Source organism: Drosophila serrata, unplaced genomic scaffold, assembly GCF_035046125.1.
Source record: "Drosophila serrata isolate PLE 108 unplaced genomic scaffold, ASM3504612v1 contig_362, whole genome shotgun sequence".
In the NCBI taxonomy this organism is placed as follows: domain Eukaryota; kingdom Metazoa; phylum Arthropoda; class Insecta; order Diptera; family Drosophilidae; genus Drosophila; species Drosophila serrata.
In genome coordinates, this window is record NW_028257260.1 from 1877131 (window position 1) to 1903842 (window position 26712).

General features: G+C 39.8%; 2 protein-coding genes across 14 annotated transcripts in view; both read left to right on the forward strand.

Annotated features, from left to right (window-relative positions):
* The window catches only part of dpr8 (defective proboscis extension response 8), a 195872-nt gene that overhangs the window by 35012 nt on the left and 134148 nt on the right, over positions 1–26712 (forward strand). The gene's annotated exons all lie outside the window — the stretch shown is intronic.
* Positions 2–25774, forward strand: LOC110191990 (uncharacterized). Its single transcript, XM_086839143.1, has one exon. It carries the CDS (start codon positions 23295–23297, stop codon positions 24153–24155), a length of 861 nt encoding a protein of 286 aa, XP_086695269.1. The 5' UTR covers positions 2–23294; the 3' UTR covers positions 24156–25774.

A 26712-nucleotide genomic window follows, 5' to 3' on the forward strand; every position in this document is an offset into this window, starting at 1 on the left:
TTTTCTTTTTTTGTTTTTGGGCCGCATCCAACGGGGAGCGGCTCGGGCTCGATAATGAAGTTGAATGTGTTGACAAGTTTATTTGCCTAATTTTTGCTCGGCACGCCATTTTTGAGTTTTCCGTCTGCGGTGGCGCCACCACCACCACAAAAAAAAAAAACAAAAAAAAAGAAAAGAGGCCGCCGGGAGCGGCCTCGGACCAAGTACCAAGTTTTCTCTTCTCCCCAGAGGCGACACGGGGCGCGCCCTTCACAATGATGAGTCGTTGATAAATACGAAAACGAGGTTATCCACACTGTTCCGTTAATGTTAAGGCAAGTTCAATGCGAGCAGGAGGTGGCAGGATCCTGTTCCTCCCCCCTAGAGAAAAGCTTGGTCCTTGAACTCGCTGGGTTCAAGCCACACAGTGACTTTTAACATGGCAAAATAACTCAAGTGCACATTTCTGAAACTGTTTAAAATCCCAAATGTGTCTAAAGCAGACATTTTAGATTTCAATTCCATCGATAACATTGGTGGGTGGGTGGTTTCAAGGATAACCAGTGGTGATGGCCTTGACAGAACTTAATGAAATTGCATAAATATCCTTACGGGAATATTGAAAGCAAGAAATCAGAGTGTAGGTTTTGTGATACGCAAGGATACGGGTGAAAAGTGGTTGCCAGGAATCAATACCCAAAAACAGGGAAACCCTTTCCTATGAGCCTGGCAAAAAAAAAAATAAAACTCTTTTTGGGCCCACGAAAAACCCAACCCAATCCAAGCTTTTCCAAGCGGCCAATTAGAGCGCCTTTAACGACGCCGCCCCAGGTCATTTTGCGTGCCATTTGCTTATTTTGCTTTATGCATTTCATTTCCCCAAAATTGCGGTCATAATTTTTGGAGCTCAGGGCCTGGCCCTTTTGTGTGCCAATGGAAGGAATGCTTGTCAATCAAAAGGACTCGTTTCCAGATGCCGCCGGTTGCGAGTGACTCGCAGAATGAGCTTCATTTTTAGAGTATCCGTTGGGCGACTTGTTGATTTATGTATATTTTGTTCATTAACACTTCTACCATACCCACCATTGGGGTAATAAAATAATTATTCATTATGAACTGGCATAAGCACACGCTTACGCATTCGAGCCAAACTTGTGTAAATATTTAATTAAAGCAAATATGAGCAATGGCCAGTAAGCATGTTTGTTAATCGATTTTAGGCTTAAAAAAAACTGGTACTCAAGAGGGAAGGCAACTAGTAGAGAAAAGACCCAATTACTTATGCCAGTGGCACTCGTTTCAAACATTCCTGGGAGTCTGACAGAACTGTCAGGATCATCTCAACATCCTGGGAGTCCGAGTCCACATTTGGTAGCTGCATATATTAGCCAAGTTATGCTCTCATTCTTGTACAAACCGAATGGCTGGTCACCTTCTACCCACTACTCACTACGCTCAACGGAAACGGAAATAATTTGTCATTTTTACTTTACCCATTTTATGATTATTTATTTTTGTTCCGAGCATTTTGCTGCTGGCTTCAGCTTAACAACGATATCGCGTCACAGGCAGAGGCAGAGGCTTCCCCAGAGGGGGGTTTAGACAGTTACAGCTATCGAGGGTTGGCTCACACATACATTAGCATTAGTTTTCGGCCACGTTAGTCGACTTCAGCAAGGACGAAGGACGACAGACCAGGACGATGGGTATAATGTAGGCAACTAGCCATTCAAGTGCCACAAATTGTTGCATACTCCCTCCCAAAGGATTCCTTTCTAGATTATTTCTTAATTTTAAAGCATTTTCATGGTACAGTAAATATTAACAAATGATGGGAAATTTTTAAAGCTAGGATATTCTGAATATCTTTCATATTTTATTATATATATACATATATTTCAAGCTGATGATGCTGCTGACAACTGACATTTGAAAGTGATGATATTCAATGGGCAATTGAGTTTTACTTTCACTGACATTCCGCTTAAAAGTTTAATTAAGCGTAAAGAAATGTATATATTTTACCATAGATTTTTTTATATTCCAACCACTGTGCCATGAATATATCTTTGCTTCTGCTTCCAAAAAGGACATTTCTCCGGGCATATCGCTTACTGGCTCATACTTAGTGGGCAGCCTTGTTGTCCCTGTCACATTGCCTCCTTTTTTTAGACTGTTTTGACCACATTTCTGTCGTCGTTGCTGTCGTTGTCCTTGCTCCTGCTCCTGCTCCTGCTGCTCCTGGCTTGTGCGTGAAAACAACAACTTTGTGCGTGTTTGTTGTCCCTTTATTTATGGGCTCGCTCAGGTTTAGTTTCGCATCCAGTTACTGGTCCACCGCCAATTGCCAATTCTGTGGCTGACCACTGATACAGTGATTTTTCATGCGATGATTAATTAACTCAAGTCCCGGCCATCCTCATTTGGCCATTATTTAGGCCCGCCAACGCCCATAAATATTTAGGCCAATTCAGAGGTGAGCTGAGGCAAACTCAGGTGCGACTAGGTGGCCTCTGCGGCTGGCTGCCGGCGGCCGGCGGCTTGTTTAATTTCCACTTGAGCACCTTTAGTGCCGCTGAAAAACGCAAAAGCAAATTGAAAATATAAAAAAGAGCGAGAGAAAAACGAAAGAAAAAAAGAACGTGAAAAGCAGAGAAAATACATAACGGAGAGCAAAGCAAATTACTCTTAATGAGTTGGAAAATGCAAACAAAGCGCTGCATACAGCCGCAGCCCCGTTGACTCCTGGCCAAAGTGTGTTGAATAATAAATGAAGGCCTCCTTTTTGGCCAGGAAGAGCGGCCGGATATTACAATACAAAACGAGAGGCTAGGAGAGAAGGAATCAAATTAATGCAAAAAGAAAAACTATGAGCTATAAGGGGAGTTCATGACCTCCCCCCAGAACCCCAAGTGAAGCGACAACTTTGTGGCACATTGTTTGCATTATATTTGAATTTTATTAAAAGTCAAAGAAGTTGGATGCCAGGAATTGCTGGCAATTCAGCAAAAGAATCTCTCTGATCGGTGAGCAGGTGAAATTCAATTGAATTGGCTGTGGAAAGCGCTGGCCAGTGCATGTGTCCCACAGGTGAAAAGGACAACAATGCAGCAGCAGGCATTTGATGAAATCATAATCAAACCAGGACAAGGACAGGGACTAGAAATGGGAGAAGGAATGGGACTAGAAATGGGACTAGGACTTCGACTTCAACTCCAACTCGCATCCTTTTGTTGCCTTGACAAATGCTGTTGTGAACTCTAAGGGAATGTACATAATAAATGCCTTCATTTCCGCTTTGGCCTGGGAATCCTTGTAGCTACTTGCTAGATTAGTTAATATCCGTTTAAATATGTTTTCATATAACTTGTTGCCTTTACCATTTATTTATATATATATTTAAATAGGGCTTAAAAAAATGTATACTATAGAAGTACATATATAAAAATAAACAGTATACATATTTTTAAGTCCAAAAGAGTGATTAATTTTGTCCCAACAAAATCTTTTTTGACCCCTTGGTATAAAACCTTTTAAGTATGCTTTCTGTATCCTACTTCAAGGTCGTCTCAAAAGGATACAAAGACTTAAGGGTGTGGGGGAAAAGTGAAATTCAAGCAATTTATATGTCCTGCCACGCCTGCCCGGCAGATGGAGAAGCAAGGTCAGATTTTCCGCTCTCTGTTTCATGTAAATCAAAGACACTTTCTGGTCAGTTTATCAGTCAGCCAGAAATCTGATTGGGACAGGCTATGCGTCTGGCTTTTATGTCAATAAAGAGGCCTTGTAATTATGCATAATTAATATTTAAAGCTTAAATTAAGGCCTTCACAGTCAGTTAAGTGTATAGGAAACTTAAGATTCCACCAAGTTAAGCGATTTAAAAGCTACTCATGAGGCATTTTTGTTAAGTGTGAATTACTTTCCCGTATTATATCCTTGGTTTGGTGTCTCTGTGATTCCAACAGTGATTCTGTTGACTTTATTTGTGCCCTCTTCTGTGGGATTACCTAGCTCATACTGTTGCTTGAATTCTTTGCTCCAAACCAGACCCAGACCCAGACATTGCCTCGAGTCCTTGTTCTTCATCCTCATCCTTAGCACACATTCCCCTATCCCTTTTTTTTTGCTTGGAATCGCTGTCGCGCACATCCCAAAAATCGTGAAGTGCTATCCGCCGTTGACGCTGTTTATAAACATTTTTATTTGCACATTTGTTTTATGGGGAATTTGCTTTGCTCGCCGGATGATGCACTTGTTTCTGGCTGCCTTTCGTCCTTCCCCTGCTGCAGTTTTTGGTACAGAGTTTTTCCTTGTTCGCTTGTTGATGTTACCAGTTGCCCAAAAAAACAAAGAGATGGATGGTGTTAGATAGTCTAACAACTATGAGTTACTTAGTCAAATGATTGATGAAGTATTTTTCCATTTAAAATACAGATTAAGTACATAAGAGAGTACTTTCTGATAAATATTTTATGCCCCCTTTTAGGATACAATTCCTGTTTAAATTCCTAAAAAGTTTATATGCCTCACAAGTACTGGGTATGTTTTTTGGGTACCAGCGAATGGCAGAGGGCGTGGCCGATGATTGTCAGAGTGCTTTATTCGATTTTGAACCGATGCCCAGAGCTATATATATATATATATATACTACATATACACAGCGGTCTCTCTCCATGTTTTGCTTTAATTTGCAATGGCGTGGTAAATCGTTCATCATAAAGTCAAGAGTTTTTCAGTCTGGATTATGGCATGGCATGGCACTCCATACTCCAATGGTTTGTTGTGTACTGCGGCGTGGCATTTAAGTGCATTTAGTTCCGAGTTGTTCTTGTTGTCATCGTTATACCCATAAAAAAACAAAACGCAAAAATTCCTTAACGAAATGACAGGACAGCTGCATACTTTGACGCAATTTCAGGGGTTGCAGAGGAGAGAGAGAGAGTATCTTCGGGGGCACCTTGGGGAACCCTTAACCTCTTTTACTAGTTGCTCCTTTTGTCCTTTTGTGGAACTCTGGGGACAGGATTAGGACCTGACATGACCACTCTTATCACTCCTTACTTTCCTTTTGTTCCTTGTGTTTCGTGTCATAGTTCAATTTTAAGAAGAGGTTCAAACAACAGAGGCATTCCTTTTGATTGTTGAATGTTGACCATGGCATGTTTGACAATTTCCACTTTCCACTGGGACTCCCGGTGGACTCCCTGCCGGACTCCCGGACTCCCGGACCCCTAAAAACAAGCTTGAATCAATCAACACAACAATTTCTGCATTGTCAGTTTTAATAAATCGTCATCTGTTGGGTTTTGCTGTGCTAAAAAACAAAATGACCAACAAGGACCTAGCCTGATATATACCCTGGCAGTTAGAGAGATGGTCGAAAGCCTGAAGGATATGCCAGCAGATCGAATGAGAGAGGGAATACATAGAAGAGTTTACAAAGATTTATAGAGATCATTGATGATGGATAGAACCTCTTTTAAACAAGGTTAACAAGCTCTTTTGATATCAAATATCCTTAGTATTTCTTTATCTTTTTTTTTCAAATATTTATTTAACAACTTTTTTGAAAACATTTACTCCAACCCCCCCTAGGACCTTTCCCCTTTTTGCATGCAACCATGGCATATTACCGGGGAAACCCCGAGCGTGACGTTTGCGACCTCTGGCAGCTTTGGCATCAAGCCTTGTTTCTGTTTCCTGTGCCTCGTGGCATTTCTCGTAATTTAACTAATAAAATATTTACGATTCCCGCGCACAAAGCATAAGTAGTAGTGGTAACAGAAAAGGGCCACACGAGGACAGAACCGAGCGTGATCCTGCCAAAGGAAAAAGGGAAAGGAAACCCCAAAAAATAAACAATTGGCGCTTTCGTGTTTATTTTTACTTTCAATTTTCTGTGTTGAGAGGGGGCAGGTGGTCCCCCCTTTATTTTTGTTTATTCAGTTATGTATTTGCAATGTCCTCAGTCGGATAGGGTATATCCTTTGACAGATGAAATTTAGGTAAGATTTTGAACAACTTTCAAGGTATAACTAGGTGATTTTGGTAGAGTATTTACTGGTTGGTGAAATGTGGGAAATAAGTTTCTCAAAGGAGAAGTAATTAGTAAAGGGAGGTATCTATAGGTTTAATGTTTATTATAACCTAGTTCTTACTCAAATATATATATAATATTTCAGATTTTCTAGCATTTAATAAATTTTAATAGGGAATATATTATTTATTCCTATTTATTCCATTGAAAAATAATCTTTATTTTTCAGTTATATTTATAAATCCCTCAAGAAGGATTGAAGGAGTAGTTATTAGAAAAAGGATGTATCTATAGGTTTAAGGTTTTTTATAACCAAGTTCTTTCATTAATATATATCAAATATTTAAGATTCAACTTAAGTTTCTAGCATGTAATGTATTTTAATAGGAAATATACTTTATAATACCTCATTTTTCCTCTCAAGGATCATCCTTATTTTTTCGAAATATTTATAAGTCACTCAAGAAGGATCCTCCTTATTTTCCATAATTCCTTGGGCATCCATTTAGGTTACATGTTCTAAGGGTATATGAAATCCTTCGTTACCTCAGAAAGGATGTCTGCTTTGGGCCTTTGGTGATTTTATTGTTTGCCCGCTGCCATTTAATAATTATCAACGCATTAGTGGGCGTCTCTCCAGCCTTCTTTTTCTTCTTATGTTGCTCCTTTTTGGCCGCCCTTTTTTTCGCCATGCTGTCTCCCTTATTTGCTCCATTCGTTCCTCTTTTTTATCCTGTTTTCCACTGCTCCTGGGCATACTGGGCCAGGTTGGCGGAAGCCTCAGGAAATGCTCTTGCCGCTTAATTATGTGGCTTGTAATTTTCCGAATGAGTGCGAAGCGGCAAGCGGGAAAGCGGGAAAGCGGGCGAGCGGGCGGTGGCCTGACACTTGTTGGCCGCCACTGTGGTTAGGCGGCGATTAAAGAAGGAAGCAGCCGGAGGCCAGGCGGCCGCCAGCATATTTAATTAAATTCTAAACTCAGCACAAAATGCAGTTGCCGCCAGACTGTGTGAAGAAAAAAGAGGGAAAGAAAGCTCGATATAGCGTTAGGAAGAGGTAGAAGTAAAGTAAATAAGGAGTAGAAAGTGACACGACTAGGAAGTACCTGGCATCTGATACTTTTCTTAAATTTAAAACCGTTTTATCTAACTTTTCAAATGTTTTAAGAGATATAATTTGAGTCTTTAGACTTACTTTACTTTATATTAAATATATATTTATATATACCCTATATTTGTTGAATATGAGGTATCAAAGATCACTAGAGCCACAGCTGGTAATCACTGAGTAAATACAAAAGTACTTTTGCCGTGTAATCTATTTGCATATGTATCTGTCCTGGTTGAGCATTTTTATTCCTTTGCCTTTCGCCACTTCCGTTTCCCGTTTATTCCCCCATTTTAGCGATTAGCATTCAGCGCGCCTGGAATTATGCAGCGAAATATTCAGCAAACATTTTCACTTCATTTCGCGAGAATCATCAGCCTCAGCTGGTGCCGCAGCCACGCCCCCTTTTTGTTCCGCCCTTTATTGTGCAACTAATTTTAATTACATTTAATACGAGACACTTTCTGCGTGGTCCCTCAGCTTGGATAAATCCTCTCACACAAGAGTATTTTTAACAGAAGGAAAGGCTTTATCATATTATATTGATGGTAATATGATATAGTATTCCGGTTTTTATAAAATTTTACACATAGTCTAGGTTAATATATGATATATGGCTGTATATTAAATTCGATGAAAATCTGTTGAACACTGGACAAGTTATAACTTTTTTTCTTTAAAATGTACACAAAATTCTAGATTTATATATAATGGCTTTCTTATAAATTTCATGAAAATCTGTTGAAAACTAGAAAAGTCATAATAATTTTTCTTAAAAATTTTCCGATCGTTCCTATGGCAGCTATATATATGTATATATATAGTCCACTGATTCGCCATGATCCGACTTATATACTAGTAAAATTATATAGAAGAATAACTCCATAGTTTCATGCAAATGGCTTGCTCTTTAAATTGTTCCAAAACAAATCTCGCACATATGCACAGAGCATATGATTCCCAACTGGTTCAAACATCCCCGGAACGAAGTGACGTCTGCTGGCCAGGTCTCAGATATGTGTTGTGTTACAAAAGTTGCAAGTCATTGTTTACTAGTGTTCAAAGTTAGTAAGTGATCATAGATACTTACTGGTAATAGATACTTACTGGTCATAGATAGTTACTGTTCAAAGTTACTTAATGTTCATTGATACTTACTGATCATAATTAATTACTGATCATAGATACTCACTGTTCAGAGTTTCTTACTGATCATAGTTACTTACTGCTGAAAGTTAATTACTGATCATAGTTAATTACCCTTGAAGGGTAAAATAATTTTGGTCAGACGTGTATAACGCTGTGAAAAAATCATTTCCGACCCTATAAATCATATATATTCTTGATGAGCATCAACAGACGAATCTTTCTAGCCATTATTTGGCACAAAAAAAAAATTATTAAATTTTTTGAAAATTTTATAAGGGGTTACATGGTCAAAATTTATGTAAAAAATTCGAAAATTTTAAATTTTTTCAAAACTTTAAATTGTGCTTACAGATTTATTAACCCCATAACAACTAACACAGAACAGCTTTCCGAATTGTATTTAATGCATTTTTGGCTTAGCTATGGATTTTTAAAGCTTTGATACCCAATATAAAAAAATCTTTACGTATACGTAATATCGTCCCCAACCAACATTGAATATCACGTATACGCACCATTGTCCAACAGACTACGTATAATCTTTCCTTTAAATATCTAAAAATAGTCTTACTTTCAGTGATTTATTTTGTAGTTGGGGTAAATTTTTGTATTTATATCATTTAAGGAGATTATATTTTCTGTAATTCATTTATAATTTCTTAACCCTTGAAATGATTATAGTTTCAGTCAGAGGCTTACAAATTAGTGATGGAGTCATTTCCAACCCTATAAACCATATATATTCTTGATCAGCATCAAAAGGCGAATTTTTCTAGACATTATTTGGCACAAAAGAAATTTATTAAATTTTTTAAGAATTTTTAAGGGGTTATACCGTTAAAATTATGAAAAAAAATCGCAAATTTTTAAATTATATTAAATTATAAATGGATTTTGCAGATTTCTTATCCTAAAAAAAACTAACATAGGAAAGCAATCCGATTTAAATTTAATCCTTTTTTGGCTTAGTTTTGAGTTTTTAAAGATTTGATTTGTAGAGAAAAAATATCATATAAAACTATGGATATATATTGATGCAAACCTTATTTTGGATTAATTTCCGATTCGATCTTATAAATCAAATGCAAAATGAAAGGTATTATATTATTCTTCCTCCCGAAATTAGTTTTCTTTCCTGTTTAAAATATAATTTATTTATAAAAATACATTTTTATTTAACATACATATGACAAAATCTTATAGCTATGATAGGAATCTATGCAAGGGCATTTATGATTCGGCTTTCTGAAGTCATCTTCCCCTTTTTGCTGTCCTTTATTGTTTCTTCTCCATTTTTTTTTGTAGCATTTTTCCTCAGTCATGGCACCACCTGCTGACTACAAATTTTTATTAATGTTAAACGCTAGTTATGCCACAGCCACGCCCCTCCGGCTGTGCGACACTGCTGTCCTGTCCTGTCCTGTCCGCTTTTGCATATTCATGGTGCGAATGGGGCTGGATGGAAGGATGGGGCGGATGTCCCGATTTCCCGATGTTTGTTTGCTCATCAGCCACAGACAGAGAGTGAGGAGGATGAGGTTCTGGGCCTGCAGGGTTGGTAATTGCTGAGTAAAGTTTAACTGAAAGTTGTAAACAGCGGCAGCGGCAGTGGAAACTTGTCAGTTAGTTGATTCTCCCGAAAGTATGCAACATTGATTGAAACAATTAAAGCAATCCCTAATCGTCAGGACAAGTTCATCCTTGGCAGTTGGAACAAGCGTAGTCCAGAGGGGAAAGTTGGTAGGGATGTGTGAATGCACTGAAAGAAAAAGAGATACTTTATTTAGTGGGAGAAATATTATATTTTATTGATAAGTTAAGAGAATTGCAGTGAAAACATCTTAAATAATTATGTTTCTAAATGAATTTCAGTAAGGTATTGATTATTACTTATTAAAGAAGTGTATTACAGCTTTAGTTTGAACTTTAAAGGATATTAGGATAAAGAAATTGATCAATTAGAATCTATAAATTATTCTAAATGAATATATATGCCTTGAATTCAGTTCAGTAAAAATTAAATATCTTTAAATAGGTTCTGTAACCCATATTTCTTTATTGATTCTTTGGTTACTTAAGTGATATATATTAAACTATATTCACACAGACAAATAGCTTTATTATTTCTCCTTTATTTATTATTATTTGTACATATATTCATTATTTTAATTGCAACCCTATCAGAAAGAAATCCTTGCGCATCTTTACATTTCATAGCCTAACTTTAAACCTAGTAAACAACTCTCCACTGAGAGTAGTTTCCCTTTCAGCTTATGTGCTAATTATTTTCCTCTCTTAAAATTAATTAAAAATTTACTAAAGATTTTTTTTATTTCCTCTGTGATGCCCGATGCCTGCGATTTGTTTTCACTCTGCGGTGACCGTTCATTACATTGATTCCCCGGCACAGATTCGAAGCCTCTGCCTCTGCCTTTCCGCTTTTGTGCATTACTTTTTCGCTTTCTGTCCATTTAATGGGATTTGTAGCTGGCTATTTTCGCGAATTATTGCCACACGCACAACTGCTGCAAAATGTAATGCAAAATAATGATGATGCCAGGCGTTGCTGGCCAGCGTTGTGTTGGGCCAATTTTCAATTTGATTTGCATGTTCAGCGGGCAGCGGAACAGGCCCATTGGGAAAACTGATTTCGAATCCCCGCATTTCGAATTTGGAATGAGAATGTGTATGAGAGAATCGAGAATCGGAATCTGAATTTGAATCAGAGTGTCACACACTCACATTCACATTTGCAGTCATTACGACCACGTTGAAAACTGGCTTTCGACTGCGTTTATTTATTGTAGTTTTTGGTGTTGTGTGCGTTTCAGCCGGCTTAACAGAGTCGCGGATTAATGATGTTGTCAGACGGAACTAATGTGCCAGTCCCCAATCCCCAGTCCCCAGTTCCCAGCACCAGGCACAGCTTTTTTCCCTGCTATGATTTTCCCCCAGCATTTTCCTTTCATTTTCCCTGTGCACTCTCCTCGCAGTGCAATTAAATCGTGAAACAGGCTTCAAGTGCCACAATTTCCGCAGCCACTGACAAGGTCGAGGGATGCAGGAAGAGAGATGAGGTTATATAATTTGAAGGAAGATATATATAGAGGGTTTAAAGATATATGTACATGATATAGATATATTTGATCAAAGAAGTTCGCTTTCACCCCGAAAACTAATCAGTAAACTTCTTTAAACTCGTCTTACTTCATTCTTTCCTTGGTTCTTATTCCATCAAAGTCACAAAGTACAGACTTGGGAGCTTCTAGGACTCTTTTGACTTTAATCTTGTTGAAAATAACTAATATAAAATATAAATATTATACAAATTAATAATATAAAAAATCTTTTTAATAGAGTAAAACAATCCCCTTTTATTTTACCTATTTAAAAGGGCTTTTAGCCTTCGTTACCATTTACATTTTGTGTGGCTTTTCCTGGGAAAATTCGTAGCCGTAGTTTCAGTTGCATGTGGCGACAGGCTATGTAACCTCTTCCCCCCCTTTCTGCCACTCCATATCCCCCCTTCCCCCCTGCCTGAACCATGGCATGTGCGTGATTGGAAATGAGTTCGAATTAAATCGCGGGCGGGCAGCAATTAAATGAAAGGCAAGGCACATTTTCCCGCTCCTCAAAAAGTCGGTCTTCCACAAAAGTGTGCGTAACAGTTTAAAGTGTGCGCAGCCCAAGCGAAACGCACACACACACAGTCAGGCTTCAACACGCAACACACACACCAACACACACACTCCATACACACACATTATTCGAAGGCGGAGGAGATAAACTGAAATCAATGACAAAAAAATACAATGCTAGGTGGCGCTTGGCTCCATCCGCAGTTACGAGTGTGTGTGTGCGAGGTGTGTGTGTGTGTGTGGGTGTGTGCAGGCGAACGAGGACAAAAAAAGGAAAGCAAAAGGATATATGGGGAGTGAACAAGGAGTAAACGACACACTGACAGAAAATGAGCCTCAAAGCAATTAGTAACGAGAAGGAAGTTCGATGAATATAAAGCAATATATATATTTATGATTATTCATATATAAATATATATATTTCCTATATAATTTCCCTATCTTGAAGCTTTATAATTTCCCTGATTACCAAGCAATTTCCTCTCTCTCTCTCGAATACCGATTACATGCCTATTATTTTTAACTACTTAAATGCCTATATTAGGCTTGGCAGCCTTTGTCTCGGTGTTATATAAATATATATTAAAATATATTTATATATACTTTTTGGTTTTACCTTTTTCCAACCCACCTTAAAAGGGGACTATCATCGATTGTTTTTGTTTGGCTTTCACAGCTCTCGCTCCTGTTGCTGTTGCTGTAGTTATTGGTATCTGGTTGCCGTGTTAATCTGCTTCCTTCCGCCATATTTGCGCTGTCGCAGTATCTGCTGCTGCTGCTGCTGCTGCTGTTGCTGTTGCTGCTGTTGCTGCTGTTGCTGCTGGTGTTGCTGGTGTTGCTGTTATTGCGGCTGGTGTTGCTGTTGCTGCTGCTGTTGTTGCTGCTGCTGCTGCTGCTGTGGCTGCTGCTGCTGCTGTGGCTGCTGTTGCTGCTGCTACTACTGCTGCGCTGCTGCTACTGCTGCTGTTGGTGTTGCTGCTGCTGCTTCAGCCGCTGCTGTTGTTGCTGCTGCTGTTGCTGCTGCAGTTGCTACTGCTACTGCTGTTGCTGCTGCTGCTTCAGCTGCTGCTGCTGCTTCAGCTGCTGCTGCTGCTGATGTTGCTGTCGGCATAGCACCTTCTGCCGATAAGTGCAGCCGCCGTGACAACGCGGACACAGTGCTCGACAAACGTGCTGACAACAACAAAATCAACAAACAGGCTGGCTAAAGATATGGCGAATCCTTGTAAACACACCCGCTACCCTGGGAGTCCTTTTTTTCCCGCTTCCGCTTCCGCATCCGCATTCGCATCGGCAGCCGTGTTATGTGTGTGAGAAAGTCAACGAGGCAGCGACTCGTTTATCAGACGACGAGCTGTTTAATTAAACATTAGGCTGGTTTACTTCTAGGTCAATTGCTGATGCAGGCCACCATGGCGTATGAGTGATGTGGAGTAGCAGTAACTGCGGTTAAAGAATAAAAAAGTGAGGATAAGGATAACGATAGTAGTTCAGGGCAAAGCATTTTATTCTAGAGTTGAGTACAGTGATTGAAGTAAATGATTGAGTAAGGTGAGGAGAGTGGGCTCAGCATATCATTATAGAATATATTATTATAGAACATGTAAGGAATATATCTTAATATTTATACCTCTACTCTTAGGTAACATCTTTCCTTAAAGAACTCCAAAGAGTGTCTACAAATTGTATACTTTTACGAATATATAGAGTGCCCTGTCCAAAGTCTTAGCTGGATTCTGTCCAAGTTCCATCACCTCTATCTTTCTTTCTTTTGTTTTCCTGTATGAAACCCCAATGAGTTTGATTTTGAGAGTCTGCCAAGCTGTTCGTACTCATTTTCCCAGTGGCCTTCCTTGCTGGGAGACTAATGCTAGTTTACATTTTTGACATATTACACATGTCTTCTGTTGAACAGAGCTGCAGAAAAACTACTTCCCAAGGACCTCCCACATCATGGGGGTTCTTTTTTGCCTTCCTGGCTTGTTGCTAAAGAAGAGCTTTCAAAGTCTGAAATTACCAAAGTGCTGGGTATTTGAGGGGAAAGAAAATGTATCAAATTTATTTTGTACAAATTGAAACTAGCTATGGAAATTAAACAAAGATAATGAAAAGATTCCATCTTCAAAATAAATGCCTCCTTGGTCCTTAAAGTCTTACTTGTAAGTTTACAAAATGACTCTTACAAGGAGATGCCATTATATATATCGGGAGATTATAAACCCCAAAGGCTCTGATATGGTGCTCAGCCATGCGATTGGAGCTGCGACGCGGTGCGAAATGGGATATTTCGGCAGTGAATTGGGAATCGCATTTGCATGGCATTCATTGAGGCAACTAAAACCGCCGTCAGGCTAACCAAATTAGTCCCAGCTCATCAATTTCCGTCATTAGCTGGGAAGGAAATGCTTCTCTCTCTCTGATCTGGTCTGGGGGGTAACTCAGAGTCGTCTGCCAAGGACGCACAGAGGCTGTGTAACATGAGCACTTATGACAATGCCCGTCACCGATATAGTGCCATAAGGTCCTTCATATCGATGCAATATTCATGTGTCTGGGATTGCTTGGGAGTGCGTGTGTGCTAAATATACATACACACACAAGCTCTCCACGGAGTGTCTACGCTTAATTACATTTCAAAGGTTATTATGTAATTAACCTCGGTCTTCCGCTGATGATAATGATGAAGCTGTCACATTTCATTCCCCAAAAAGCGTCTTTTTCTTTTTTCTTGACTGGCGAATCCTTTGCCCACCACCTTCCCAATCACAATCAGGTTTATATACCTTAATTAATGTTCATGTTCTCGGTTTTCTTTCTCGGCTCCTTTCATTCTTTTGCTTCATTTTCTTGGCTCGCGTCAAAATTTGAGATTAAAATATTTCCTTGGCATGGCACAGCTTGCCTTTCCTCACCTTTTATTTTTTTTTTTGTTTTTTCTCCCCCGTAATTTTCCATTTTCTGTTATCTGTTGGTTTTTTTGTTATGTTTTTCCCTTGGTGTAAGATTTTTCAAATGCCGCATATTTTGCCCCTTTTTGCCACACACACACATACACAACAAAAAGAGTCAAGGCCGCCCAAGACAGACACACACACACTCGCAGTGGGGCCGGTTTGATGTGTGCTTAATGTTGGCGCAAAATTAAAATTGCGTTTTAATAGCAACAAGAAGAACGCTGTTTTTTTGCACCCTCTCTACCCCTAAAAAAGAAACATATGCCATGGCAAAACTCTTTGAGGGTCTCAAGTCGGGCCCCGGCATGGGCCTAATGTGTCTGTGTCCTGGCCAAAATACATTATTAACTCACACAGTGAGAGAAAGAGACTTTAACGGGACCAGGGAAAGACAAGAAAATATGCTTTCATAAACAAAGGAAAGTTGTGATAATTCCAGGGAATACTATTTTAACATAAACTCGATTTGATTTGCCTAAAATCCTGACTAAAGGTTGATAAAGAATAACGCTTAGGGTTTTTCCACTGTTCTTGAAGAGTTATTTTCTCAAATATAACAACTATGAGTTCAAGGTTGCCATGCCTAAACCCATAACGTTGAATACGTAAATACTTGTGGCTTACATTCCTAATTAAATATGGATATGCTGCCGTTTAGCTTTTTGTCGCAGTCTCAATTTGGGTCGCCATGCGTTGCCATTGCCATTAAATTAACAAAAAAAATGTCTGGGTCTCTGGGAGCAAACAATGGCGGTGGGAAATAGAGTGCACTCGTAGAGGGGGGGAACTCCCGAATGCAAAAGCCAAATGGCGACAAGGCCGGAACGAGACGCATACTAATGCAAAACTGTTGTTTGTCTGGTTGCTCGGTTGCCTGGTTGCTTGGTTCCTTTGGCTGCTTGACTCCTTCTAGGTCCTTTCTACTGGCTCCTCCTGGCTCCCAGCTCCTAGCTGCTGCCAATGAACGCATGAGAAGCCAGAGTGTAAGCAACAACAGCAACAGCGTTAACTACTTAACAGGCACATGTAATACGCTCTAGAGAGAAAGGAAAGAAAAGGAGAAAGGAGAGGAGCCATTCCCATTTACAATTTACATTTACATTTTTGCGGGGCTGCGCCTTAGCCCACATTAACCCAAAGCGAGTGCCCCTGTGGCCGGGCAACAATATGCAGTGTTTCAAGTGTTGTTATAAGTGACAATGCCCCGGAACCACAAATCAGGCAGCAAAAGTGATTAAAGTTGTCCTCGCACAACCGCAACAAAAGTCGACCCCAAAAAGTAGGCAATACTTTCTGTCGTAGCACAGACTCACACACACACACGAACTGAGCCGCAGATAGGCACTCATTACGCATGCCGCATGCCGCATTTAGTTGCCAGCGAGTGCATTAAGCAGCCAGATGTGGCATGTGTCATATGTGCCACATGCCATTTGGCAAATAACGAGACTCTAGCGAGTGGAACAGGAGCAGGGAGCAGGGAGAAGGGGAACAAGGACATGGCCATAAACACGCTCAAAACGCTTGAAAATGAGAAAAATTAGGGACAAATAAAATGGGAACATCGGGGGGAAATTGAGCAGATCGGACCACGGATGGATGTAGGATTCTTGTTTTGTAGATTTATAAAGCTGCTGTGGAGGAAGAGTAGTGTAATAAGTAATAAGGCTCTAAAAATGAGTGGGGAATTAACAAAGCTTAAACAAGGTTTAGTTAATAATTATGTGAAGGTATTCCTGTTTGTACCTATTTAGCTAGTTCAATTATTAAAGTATTGCCTGCCTTTATAGATATTATTTCCAATTAATAATCGATTTAGCATTCAAAAGACTTGCAAATATTTAGGTATTTTTATTCCTACCATTTAGCTATTGGATTGTTTAACCCAAATGTATATATTTTCCTGACTTTAAACATAATGCTTCTTCCCAATAATAATTGCAACTTGCCCAATTTAATAAACTTAAATCATTAGGAATCTTTGCTAGCCTTCGCTAACGATGCCCAAAAAATAAGGCTATACAATATTGGCAGGACTTTTGCCCCCGTTCTCTTTTGTTATTCTGCTTGTGTTTGAAGTTTGTCTTTGCCAGGTACACACACACACACACACCTGCTCAAAGTCTACACACACGCAAAGAGAGAGGAGCATCCTGCATAATAATGTTTTGCAAATGTCTCCTGTGCCCGGCACCGCTTTGAGTGTATTACTAGGAGCACATTTATAATGATATCAGCACATAAAAAGTGTGTGTTATTTGCCAACTTAAGCATAAGCGTATCAGTATTTTGCTTCGCTCTCTGCTCTGCTCTGCTCTGCGGTCCTGTTGTTGTTTGTCAAACGTTGTTAGCATGGGCAGGACACGAAGAAGGAGCAGGAGCAGAAGCAGGAGCAAGAGCTGTAGGAGTCAACCACATCATCATCAGCCGCTTCTACCTGAGAAGTATTCCTCTGGATACTAGGATTTGCCTAAGCGCCATTCTCCCTGCACATATATGTAGTATATCCTAGTGTATCCTTGTGTATCCTTGTGTATCCCTGTGTGTGTGTATAGTGCGCTCTAAAAACTATCAAGAACAGCGTGGATAAGACACTAACAACAGAACAAGCCGCAGAATTCTCTCAAGTACTTAGAACACCAAACAAATATTAATAAATTAAATATTATGAGTTGAGCAAAAGTAAATAAATTACTTAAAGAAATTCCCTTGACCCAAAAATGGTGTCATTTAGTTTAAATCCAAGTCTCCATTACGTTGCCATTTTCAGACACCTTATAAAAATAGTTTTCTTTATTAAGGAAAGGATTCACTTTTATTTCTCTATTTTTATTTTTCTACTTTGGTCACCCTGTCAGCTCTGTTTTGTCCCTCTGGCAGCATCCTTTTGCCTGTACCTGGCAAGGATTCTAGCTACGGGGCGTATGAGTAATCTAGGCAAGCTTGTGCTTTGCATTTCCGCCCAAATGCCCCTTTGCCTTTTTCTTTCCTTCAGCATCCTTTCTTCTATTTACTTTTTTATTCCCGGCCACCCAAAGCCCGCGATGATATTGTTGTTAAAAAGAGAGAGTGTGTGTGTGTGTGTGTGTGTGTGCTGGTATATTTTTTGGTATTTATTTTTGGCATTATTATTGCATATTTTTGTGTCGCTCCCTGTACCTTACCCTGGGCTCCATCCATTCTGCACTTTTCCTTTTTCCATTTTTTTTCTCGCGCTTTACGTTAATGCGAAATTTATGCTTCATGCGCTTTTAGTTCAGCCACACCCCCCACACACACACACACACTACGCCCCTATTTTCCCACAGTTTGCATTTTTGTATGCGAAAATATTTTTCGCTCGCATGCTGGATAAATATGCAGGTGTCCTCGTAAAGGGGGCACCCACCCACATATTGATATTGACCGAAAAAATATCATCATGGAGGGGGGGTTGGGAAAACTTGTTTACCCTGGGAAAGCAGGCAAGGCAAGGCAAGGCAAGAGAGAGAGAGTGAAACACAAATAGATAAACAAATAAATAAATAGCACGAAAGGAAGCCAACTTGGGCGTCACACCCTAAGGTGCAGCCAGCTTTAAGATGTACTCCATGAAAGCAAATAATGTAATGTAATGAGAGTAATGAGAGTAATGACAGTAATGATAGTAATGAGAGAGAGAGCCAGGTAATAGTTGTACCAAGTGATTCCCCCTAATTCATTATATTTCTTTTCGCTTAAAGTTTGATTGCTTTTCCGTTTCCGTTTCCGTTTTTACAACACGCACAGAACACTTTAAGCCAGAGTTTTACCTCTCTTACCCTTGGACGCCTTAATGGCGCCCACTTGTCGTGTTTTATATGCCGATTTCATTTTTATTTGACTCGCAAAAAAAAAACGCCAGGGCCAAGTGCATGGTATCCCGGCCACATTGGTAAACTTTTCATTTCGCCACGCACAAGGCCCACAAAACATGCTGGCTTCTCCGCCTTTTTTGCACCTCTTCCTCGTCCTTTTCGTCCTTGTCCGGGCCCACTTTCAAATAATCATAAAAGAACGGCTTTGGAAAATTTATTAAGAAACTTGGGCACTAAAAATAGTTGCTAACATCCTCGAGGGGGCGGGGTTTGGTCAGTAGCGTTTAAAATATGTGGAAATGTGCTCCAAGCTGAAGAGCTATGTTATCCAGTGTATGTATAATAACAATTAAATTAAATTAAAAACAATAATAGTAATAATAATAATTAGGAAAGGATGCTGGGAGTTGGCAAATCAAAAACTCAACTCAATGAAGAGTTTCCAAAAATAATTAAAATTTAATTAAATTAAAAGGTTTTTAAGATATCACCAGCTTAAATTTCAATTCCTTTTGCAAATTCAAATCGATAATTAAGGAAAATCTAGTGGTCTGTGCAATTTTCATGTCCCTGGAACTTTTTTTCTTGACCAAGGCACGTTCATTAACCCCTTTTCCTTTTTTTTTTTTTGCCTATTTCCTATTTGGGTTCGGCTCCAGTGTCCTGTGAAATCCTTTTAATGGCATAAACGGGTTAAGCATTTTCGGTGACGTAAATATGAACAGCACACTGTGTGTGTGTGTGTGTGTGTGTGTGTGTGTGTGTGTGTGTGTGTGTGTGTGTGTCTGTGTCGGACAATGTCTGGTTTATCCGTTTCTGTATAAGCTTTTCTTTCTCTGCTTTTAGCCAGGAGAGTTCCGTCTCTGGAGCTTTAAGGCCTGAATTTCAGTTATGGCCAGGACGTGAGCACACACTGTCTGTGTGTACATGTGTGTGTGTGTGTGGCCAACACTCCTTGGCCAACTCTGCATGTATGCATTGGGCATTTTTCAAAATGGCAAACAAAGCGCGCGTGACAGGAAAAAAAACGGCCAGCAAATCGTTCACTCAGCCTCAGAAAAAAGCCCCAAAATCCATTTTCCTCCCTCAATCCACCCACACACACCCACAAAGTGTCGGTGCAGGTTTTCTTTTGTTTCAGTGTATTCGGGTGTGTGTGTGTGTGTGTGTATGGTTGACAGTTAAGCATTTGCTTAATTTAATTTTGCCCAGCTGAACGGCATCTGCTCATTCAGTTGTATATATATTTTCTTGCCTGCTTTTTCCCCTTTTTGGAAAACTCTGGCTTTAAGCCTGGACCAAGCAGCGTGTTTGTTTTTCTTAAAATTTCCAATTAATCAACTTAAAGTGTCCAAGCAGAAGCTCTTTGGGTCTGAGCTCTTTAGCTCCTTAAGTAAGAATGCCTACACACTCAGCAGACACTACCAGCAACTTGAGCTGGGGTACACTGAGCATAAAAAGGGGGTTTCAATTGAGTTTCAGTGGAGTTTATTGATAGGTAGAATTATGGAAAATTATTAAATAATTCTAAAAACCATCAAAAATAATAAGATGAGGAACAAGCATTAATTTAAATTGCTTTGAGTAAGCCAAGGAAATTGAAGCATTTCACTCGTCAAAATTGAAGAGTTTTTGAATCTAAAAATATATATATAGAGTGAGAATGCAAGAATGTCTTCAGCCAGATAGATCTAGAATTCTAAAGAAAATGTGTACACACACAAACACTATACAAGTTAGAGAGAAGCTAGCTTTATAGAGTTCTGTTTATCTTTCTCTGGCTTTTCAATAATATTTTGAAAGGGAGCTTGGAGTATTACGAAATTGTATGCAGCCAGACAGATCTAGAATGTTTGGGAATACGTTGGATTGGAAATATGTATGCTAAACAGCGCTCTTTCTCTATCTCAATCTAAATATTTCTGAATAATACTTAAAAAAAGAGCTTAGCATCAAAGTTCGAGCACTAAAAAACAGATTGGCGTTATGTATCTTAATCCTAGCATTGTCTTATATTTATTTTTCCTAAATAAGCTCTTATATTTCCCCAATTTCCTTGCAATATCTATTAATTTCCTTGACTATTTGGAAATTTTCCCTTTAGTGTAGCTATTATTATCTGCACACTTGGCGCATTTTTCAGATGAACGGAGACGTTCTCATATGCTGGGCTCTACACACACACACACACACACACACACACACACACACACATTCAGGGGGGAGGGTTATTTTAAGCCACCCCGGTCCTTCCCCCAACCCCCTATCCGTATACGTTGAAGGTGACAATTGTTCATTTGTTTGGTCCTTTGTTTGTCCCCAGCAGCTGACAGCTCAAATGCTTTGTGAGCAAGTGGAGGGGAAATTAAGAGACAGGGAGATATGGCAGGACACAGACAGACAGAGAAAGGATAACCAGAGAGAGAGAGAGAGAGAGTACTATGTGCAGCTAATGGGTCCTTTTCTCTTTTTTCAATTAACATTCTGTCGATGCGATTGCAAAGCTGCTTTGTGGGTTTCATCTAGCTCAAAGCCTTTGAAAAGGTGCTAAAGTTCATTATTAGCAAATTACTCAAAAGTACTTGTTAATTTATCAAGTGAATCTTTTTGACTTATAACTTTAACAATTGATAAATTGAAATTAAGTTGCTCTGAGCACTTCCGTGCATTTCCATTGAGTTTGGGGCATCGAAATCCTTGCAATTTTTGTGATTTGCAATTGAGTTCCGCTCCCAAGGATGCCCGGGCACTTTGGCACTGTGGTCAACACAATCAGGATGTAGTCATCGCCAGCTGGCTTACCTCCTTCGCCTTCGGTTTTTTCCCTTTCCGCCTTCATTGAGTTTTTCCGGATTTTACTTGAGTTTGCTTGAGCCTTGGACTTTCCCCCACCCGCTGACATAACTCCAAAGGCACTTGCTGACACTCATTGAAAACACAAACTGTATATTATGCCACTGCCATAGTTCTCCTTCTCCTGCTCCTTCAATATCCTTTTCGTCCTTTTTCCTTCTTTATTCCGCCTCTGGCACTTGTTATAAATCACAAAACAAGTAAAAAAAGAAAAAACCTAAAATGATCTAACAAAATGCTACTCGAGCATCGGAAAAACTCAAAGACTGGAAACATTCGCTCCTGGTAAAGTCGGGGGCGTGGCCGGCAAAGGTGAGGCGGTCGTCCCTCGTCCTTCGTCCATCGTCCCTTTTTTTGGCCAAAGTGTGCAGCATTGCAGAAAATATTTCAAACCAAAATGCTGAGGCTGAGTTTCCCCTGGAACAAACCCGGGCATCCCTTGTTGCCAGACTTTCACCTTTTTTCTGGTCATTTTGGCAGTTTGTAATGCGGTCAGGATATGTTCGGCAGTTCTCATTCACTCAACTCATTCTCTCTGTTTACAAGCGAGCGGAAGGATACCACACCAAGGTGACTTTTCAATGCTCTTTACTAAAGTCTATGCTAGATTGGGTCGCCTGGAGAGGTTTTGCTTAGTATTTTATAAGTGTTTGGGGAGTATATGTACCTAAAATTATTATTTATTTTTGATTTTTAAGCCAGAACCTGCCTAAATGAAGCCATTGCACAGGCTTGTTTTTCCCTAAAACCTAAGCACATTTTCCTGTTGCCTACATTGTTCTCTTCTTATTTTAAATGTCTCAAAATGAAGTTGACCGATTTTATGGCTATGGTAAGCACCTTCTCCCTGAATGCAAGCCACGTTTATAGGGCATAACAATGACCTCATTTTTGTGTGCTGCATTTTCTGCCGAGTGCTAAGCTCGCCCCCCAAAACTTTCTCATTTCCCAGCCGGGGAAAAAGTGCAGCAACAAAGTTAAAGCTTTCCCCAGCTCTCTCTCTCTCTCTCTCTCTTTCCTATTGACAACTGTGCTGCTTTTGTGCCAAAAGAAGATTGTCCGCGTGGAGGAGAGATACACACAACCCACACACACCCATCTCTGAAATACAAACCCAAAGTGAGCAGCATCCAAAATGCCGCGGGCTCTTTGCGCGGCTGCATCGCTGGTAACAGTGACTGCAAAAAAAAAAACATTCCACTGCGCCAAGCAAACAGCCGCCGGCTGAACTGTGCCCAGTTTTGTGGGGTTGTGGTTATAAAGGCCAGAGAAGGGCATTTAAAACAAATAAAATCAAATAAAACGCTTATTGCACTGAGAGTGCGAAGAGGTCGGAGAGGTTGCAGGGGCATAAAATACCAAATAATGTGTTCATCATGGGTTAAATGAGCCTTTATAGGTTACTTTTCTAAAAGATCCCATAGTATATATAGATTTATTTTATATGAAAAATAACTATAAGTAAGCCTTGCTTAAACCTTCAAGCTTCTTCCCTCCATAGGGAATACCTTATCCACATACCTTCAGTCGTAAATTCGTCTCGAAGCGATCGTTGTAAATCAATCAGAATAAAAAAAAATTTTCATAATTTTTTCAGTACGTTAAAAAAGGAACAAATTTTCCACACACACTCACACACGCACACACACACACACAATCGTTGAAAAGTAACAAATTTACAAAAAATTACAAATTCCTATATATACATTTCTTAATACCCTTTGGATCCAAAGCCGCCATGAATAATCAATCCAAATTCAAGACAATCGAGAATGCTGTACGCATCGGTGGCAAGGGTTCAATGCGTCGGAAATATAAGCGGGTTCCTGCTTCTGCTCCCATGGAGGAGAAACGCCTTCAGACCACATTAAATAAGCTTTCACTCTCACCAATGAATGGCATTGAAAAGTTAACACTGCAAATGGAAGATCAATCCGAACTGGTCATAACCATGCCCCAAGTGCAGGGCTCAACGGGTAGTAATCTCCTTGTGGTCACCGGAACACCAACTCATGTGGCTCCACCCGTTGAAGAGGTGGAATCGGAGGAGCCACCGTTGCTGTGTCCATCGCCACCGCCATCACCACCACCGGTTCCGTCTCCATCTTCATCATTTTCCAATATTAAGGCCACCAAGAAGTCCAAGAAGCCAAGGAACCGCCTACGATTGCGGAATAAACACTTCCGGGAAATGCTCCCTGAAGGTGATGGTGATGGTGATGGTGATGGTGATGTTGGCGAGGACAGTGATCTGGGTTCAGCGGATGATTTGTTGTTTGGTCCCGATTACCTGACTCAACTCCCTGATGGTGAAAGTGACGATGATTCTGAGAAGACTAAAGTACCATCCGATGGCTCTGAGATGGATCAAACCATTGTGGGTGACGGTAGTCTCCTTGAATTACATTTCGGTGATGGCGATGAGACCGATGACGGAAGTTGGGAAACTCAGGATGATGAGGAGGAGGATGAGGAGAGCGATAAGAGCGACGAAGATGTCAATAGGATTCTGGACAATCGTGATGAATACGATGAAAGCGACAATGAGGATTTCCACATGACAATTGAGGATGTAATGGCATGGCTGGAGGATAGCTAAATACTTTATAAAACCAAAATCTCACAAATTAACTGAATTATGTTTTAAAAAAAAAAGGAAAAATAATTTTTCATATTATTTCAACATATTTTTACGCCAAATTATTGAGTAAATTGAAAAGGACACTTACAAAATAAATTACAAAAGGGTAGCTACTGGACAAAAACTACGCTTATTTTCTCTTCTAAGAAAATCTCTTAATAAAACAATAAGCTGCATAACGCCATGCTATATATTTCTATTTAAAACACCGCCTGTGGTCTTCCCAACTTCCTCACTTTTTTTTTTTTTTGGGGGGGGGGGGCACATTAAGGACGAAATTCATACAAAATTAATTTAACAAGCGTTTAAAAGGAAGTTCCCGCCCTCTGAGATATCCGAATTTTTGGGAACTAACGTTCCGTGGCCATGGGAGGGCGGCGGAAAAACTAATCTGGGCCTCGAAAATTGTACGAAATTAATCTGCACATAAATTAAGCATTAAAATTTAATATATTTGTTTATGGGGCCTCAAAATGCGAGCGAGCACCAAAAGAGGGGGTGGCAAACGATGGGCGGCGGGGCGGTGCTTGAGGTGGGCGTGCCGGAAGTGCGGAATATCTGGAACGTAGCATGTGCACATGCCATAGGTGTGTGTGTGTGTGTGAGCTTTTAGTGGTAATAAATAAATAGCAAAAAGGTAATAAAACAGATAGCAAAAAGGAGGAAAACAAAAACAAAAATGGGACGAAGATAAAGGATAACTCGACCAAGGAATATCTAGTGCTTAATGTTTGGCCTACTTTGAATCTTATTTTTGAATTTATTGTTTATCATTTTCTGGAGATTAATTTTTGTTTAAAGGATTTGCTAGTTGGTCAAAGGAAAAGTGTGGAAAATCCTTTACCAGAAATCTGGCATTCCATTTTTGTCTTATTTTTACTGGATATCAGCAAAAGCACAGCTGGAGAATAAGAGTATTGCCCAGCAGTGTTGAACAATTGTCAGGTTTTTAGACAGAAATTTAACGTGCTTTTAACACTATTTGTAGTTTTACAACACTTATTCAAGTATACTTGTACTTACTTAATGAAAGAAATGGAATTCTGCACAGAACAGTTCCTGAAATGAACAGAAATATTTCGATTAAGTAAATTATTTTAAAAATTCACATCTTGAACTGATTTATTTGCAACTAAAATATATTTTTTTCAAAAATATTTTTAGCCAAACAAAAATTATTTACAAACCCTTACTGAATTCCTATTTATTGTATATTTATCTTAATTTTTGGCTCTTTTCTTGCTGCCTTTTTGGCAGCACTGACTCCTGTGAAAGGATACGGTGCTGGTCTGCGGGAAATAAAACCTGCCAACTGGTCGACCATTATCGTATTAGCACATGCCACCAGTGATTATTATGAGGTGACTCCCCCCAACCCGATATGCCGTCTCTGCTCCTTTGTTCTTTGTCTATGCATGCGTGTATAATTAATTTTGCTCACACACACAGACACAGAGAGTCCCACCATGATCAGAGGACCCCTTGCCAGGTCCTGTCTGTAAAGGGAAACAATTGATGGGTCTGGGTCTTCTCAGAGGAGTAGGTCCTGGTGGCAGGATGATGCAAAAATACCAAAAGGAGTTTCAGTTACCAAATTGGGTTGCAACAATGACCTATCTAATTGGCCATAGTTGGGTCTTCTTGATCTGCATACATTTTTCCCATAACCACAACCTAGAACCTCATTGGGACACATCCTTCGAAATAAAGAAGCAGCTTAAAGCAACGTTTTGATGAACTCGCAACGAATAAACAGAATTGTCATTTCAATTTTGATTACTATTGTCGAACATCATCTACAATAATTCATAAAAGAATGGGCTGCGGTGCCTCAAGATGGATGAAGATGAATGTTCCCATAAGAACATCTCATTAGGCTGAGTGAAAAATAGTCTTCAGTGTCTCTACTACTACTAGGGATCCGATTCGAGGTCGCAATTTGCTTTGTGCCGTTTTGTCGCCATTTTCTGTTTGGCTTCTAATGAAATACGCATTATTTGGCAACCGTCTGGCAGTTGAATTTAATATCTTACATCTAGAGGGATACCTCCTTGGCCCGTATCGTGTCTTACTTGTGGTTGCTTCCATAAACGATGCCCATTCATTTTCAGTCACATGTGTTTGCCATTCTGGATCACGATTCCGGGGGACATTGTTCTGCGGTCGCAGGACCTGTCCTGTGCTGTCCTGTCCTGTCCTTCAGCCTCAAGTCGCTCAACTTAAGTGTTTATTAATATCGACTCGTGCGAACCCGGACATGTGTGTGTGTGTTGGCCCCACCAAATTGACTTTGCCGTTACTGATAAGGAGGTCCCAGGACACACACAGCCTGTAGTTATTGTAACAAGCCATTTGTGATTGTTATCCGAGTAACGAAGACAACAGCTGGTCACACTACATGAACGTATCCCTCCTGGCTACCCATTGAAATGGTTTCTAAAGAAAACCCCATGGCTTTTCACATTAAATCGATTCAGTTCAATTGAGTTGGAGTCCTGTTGGTGAACTTATTGCC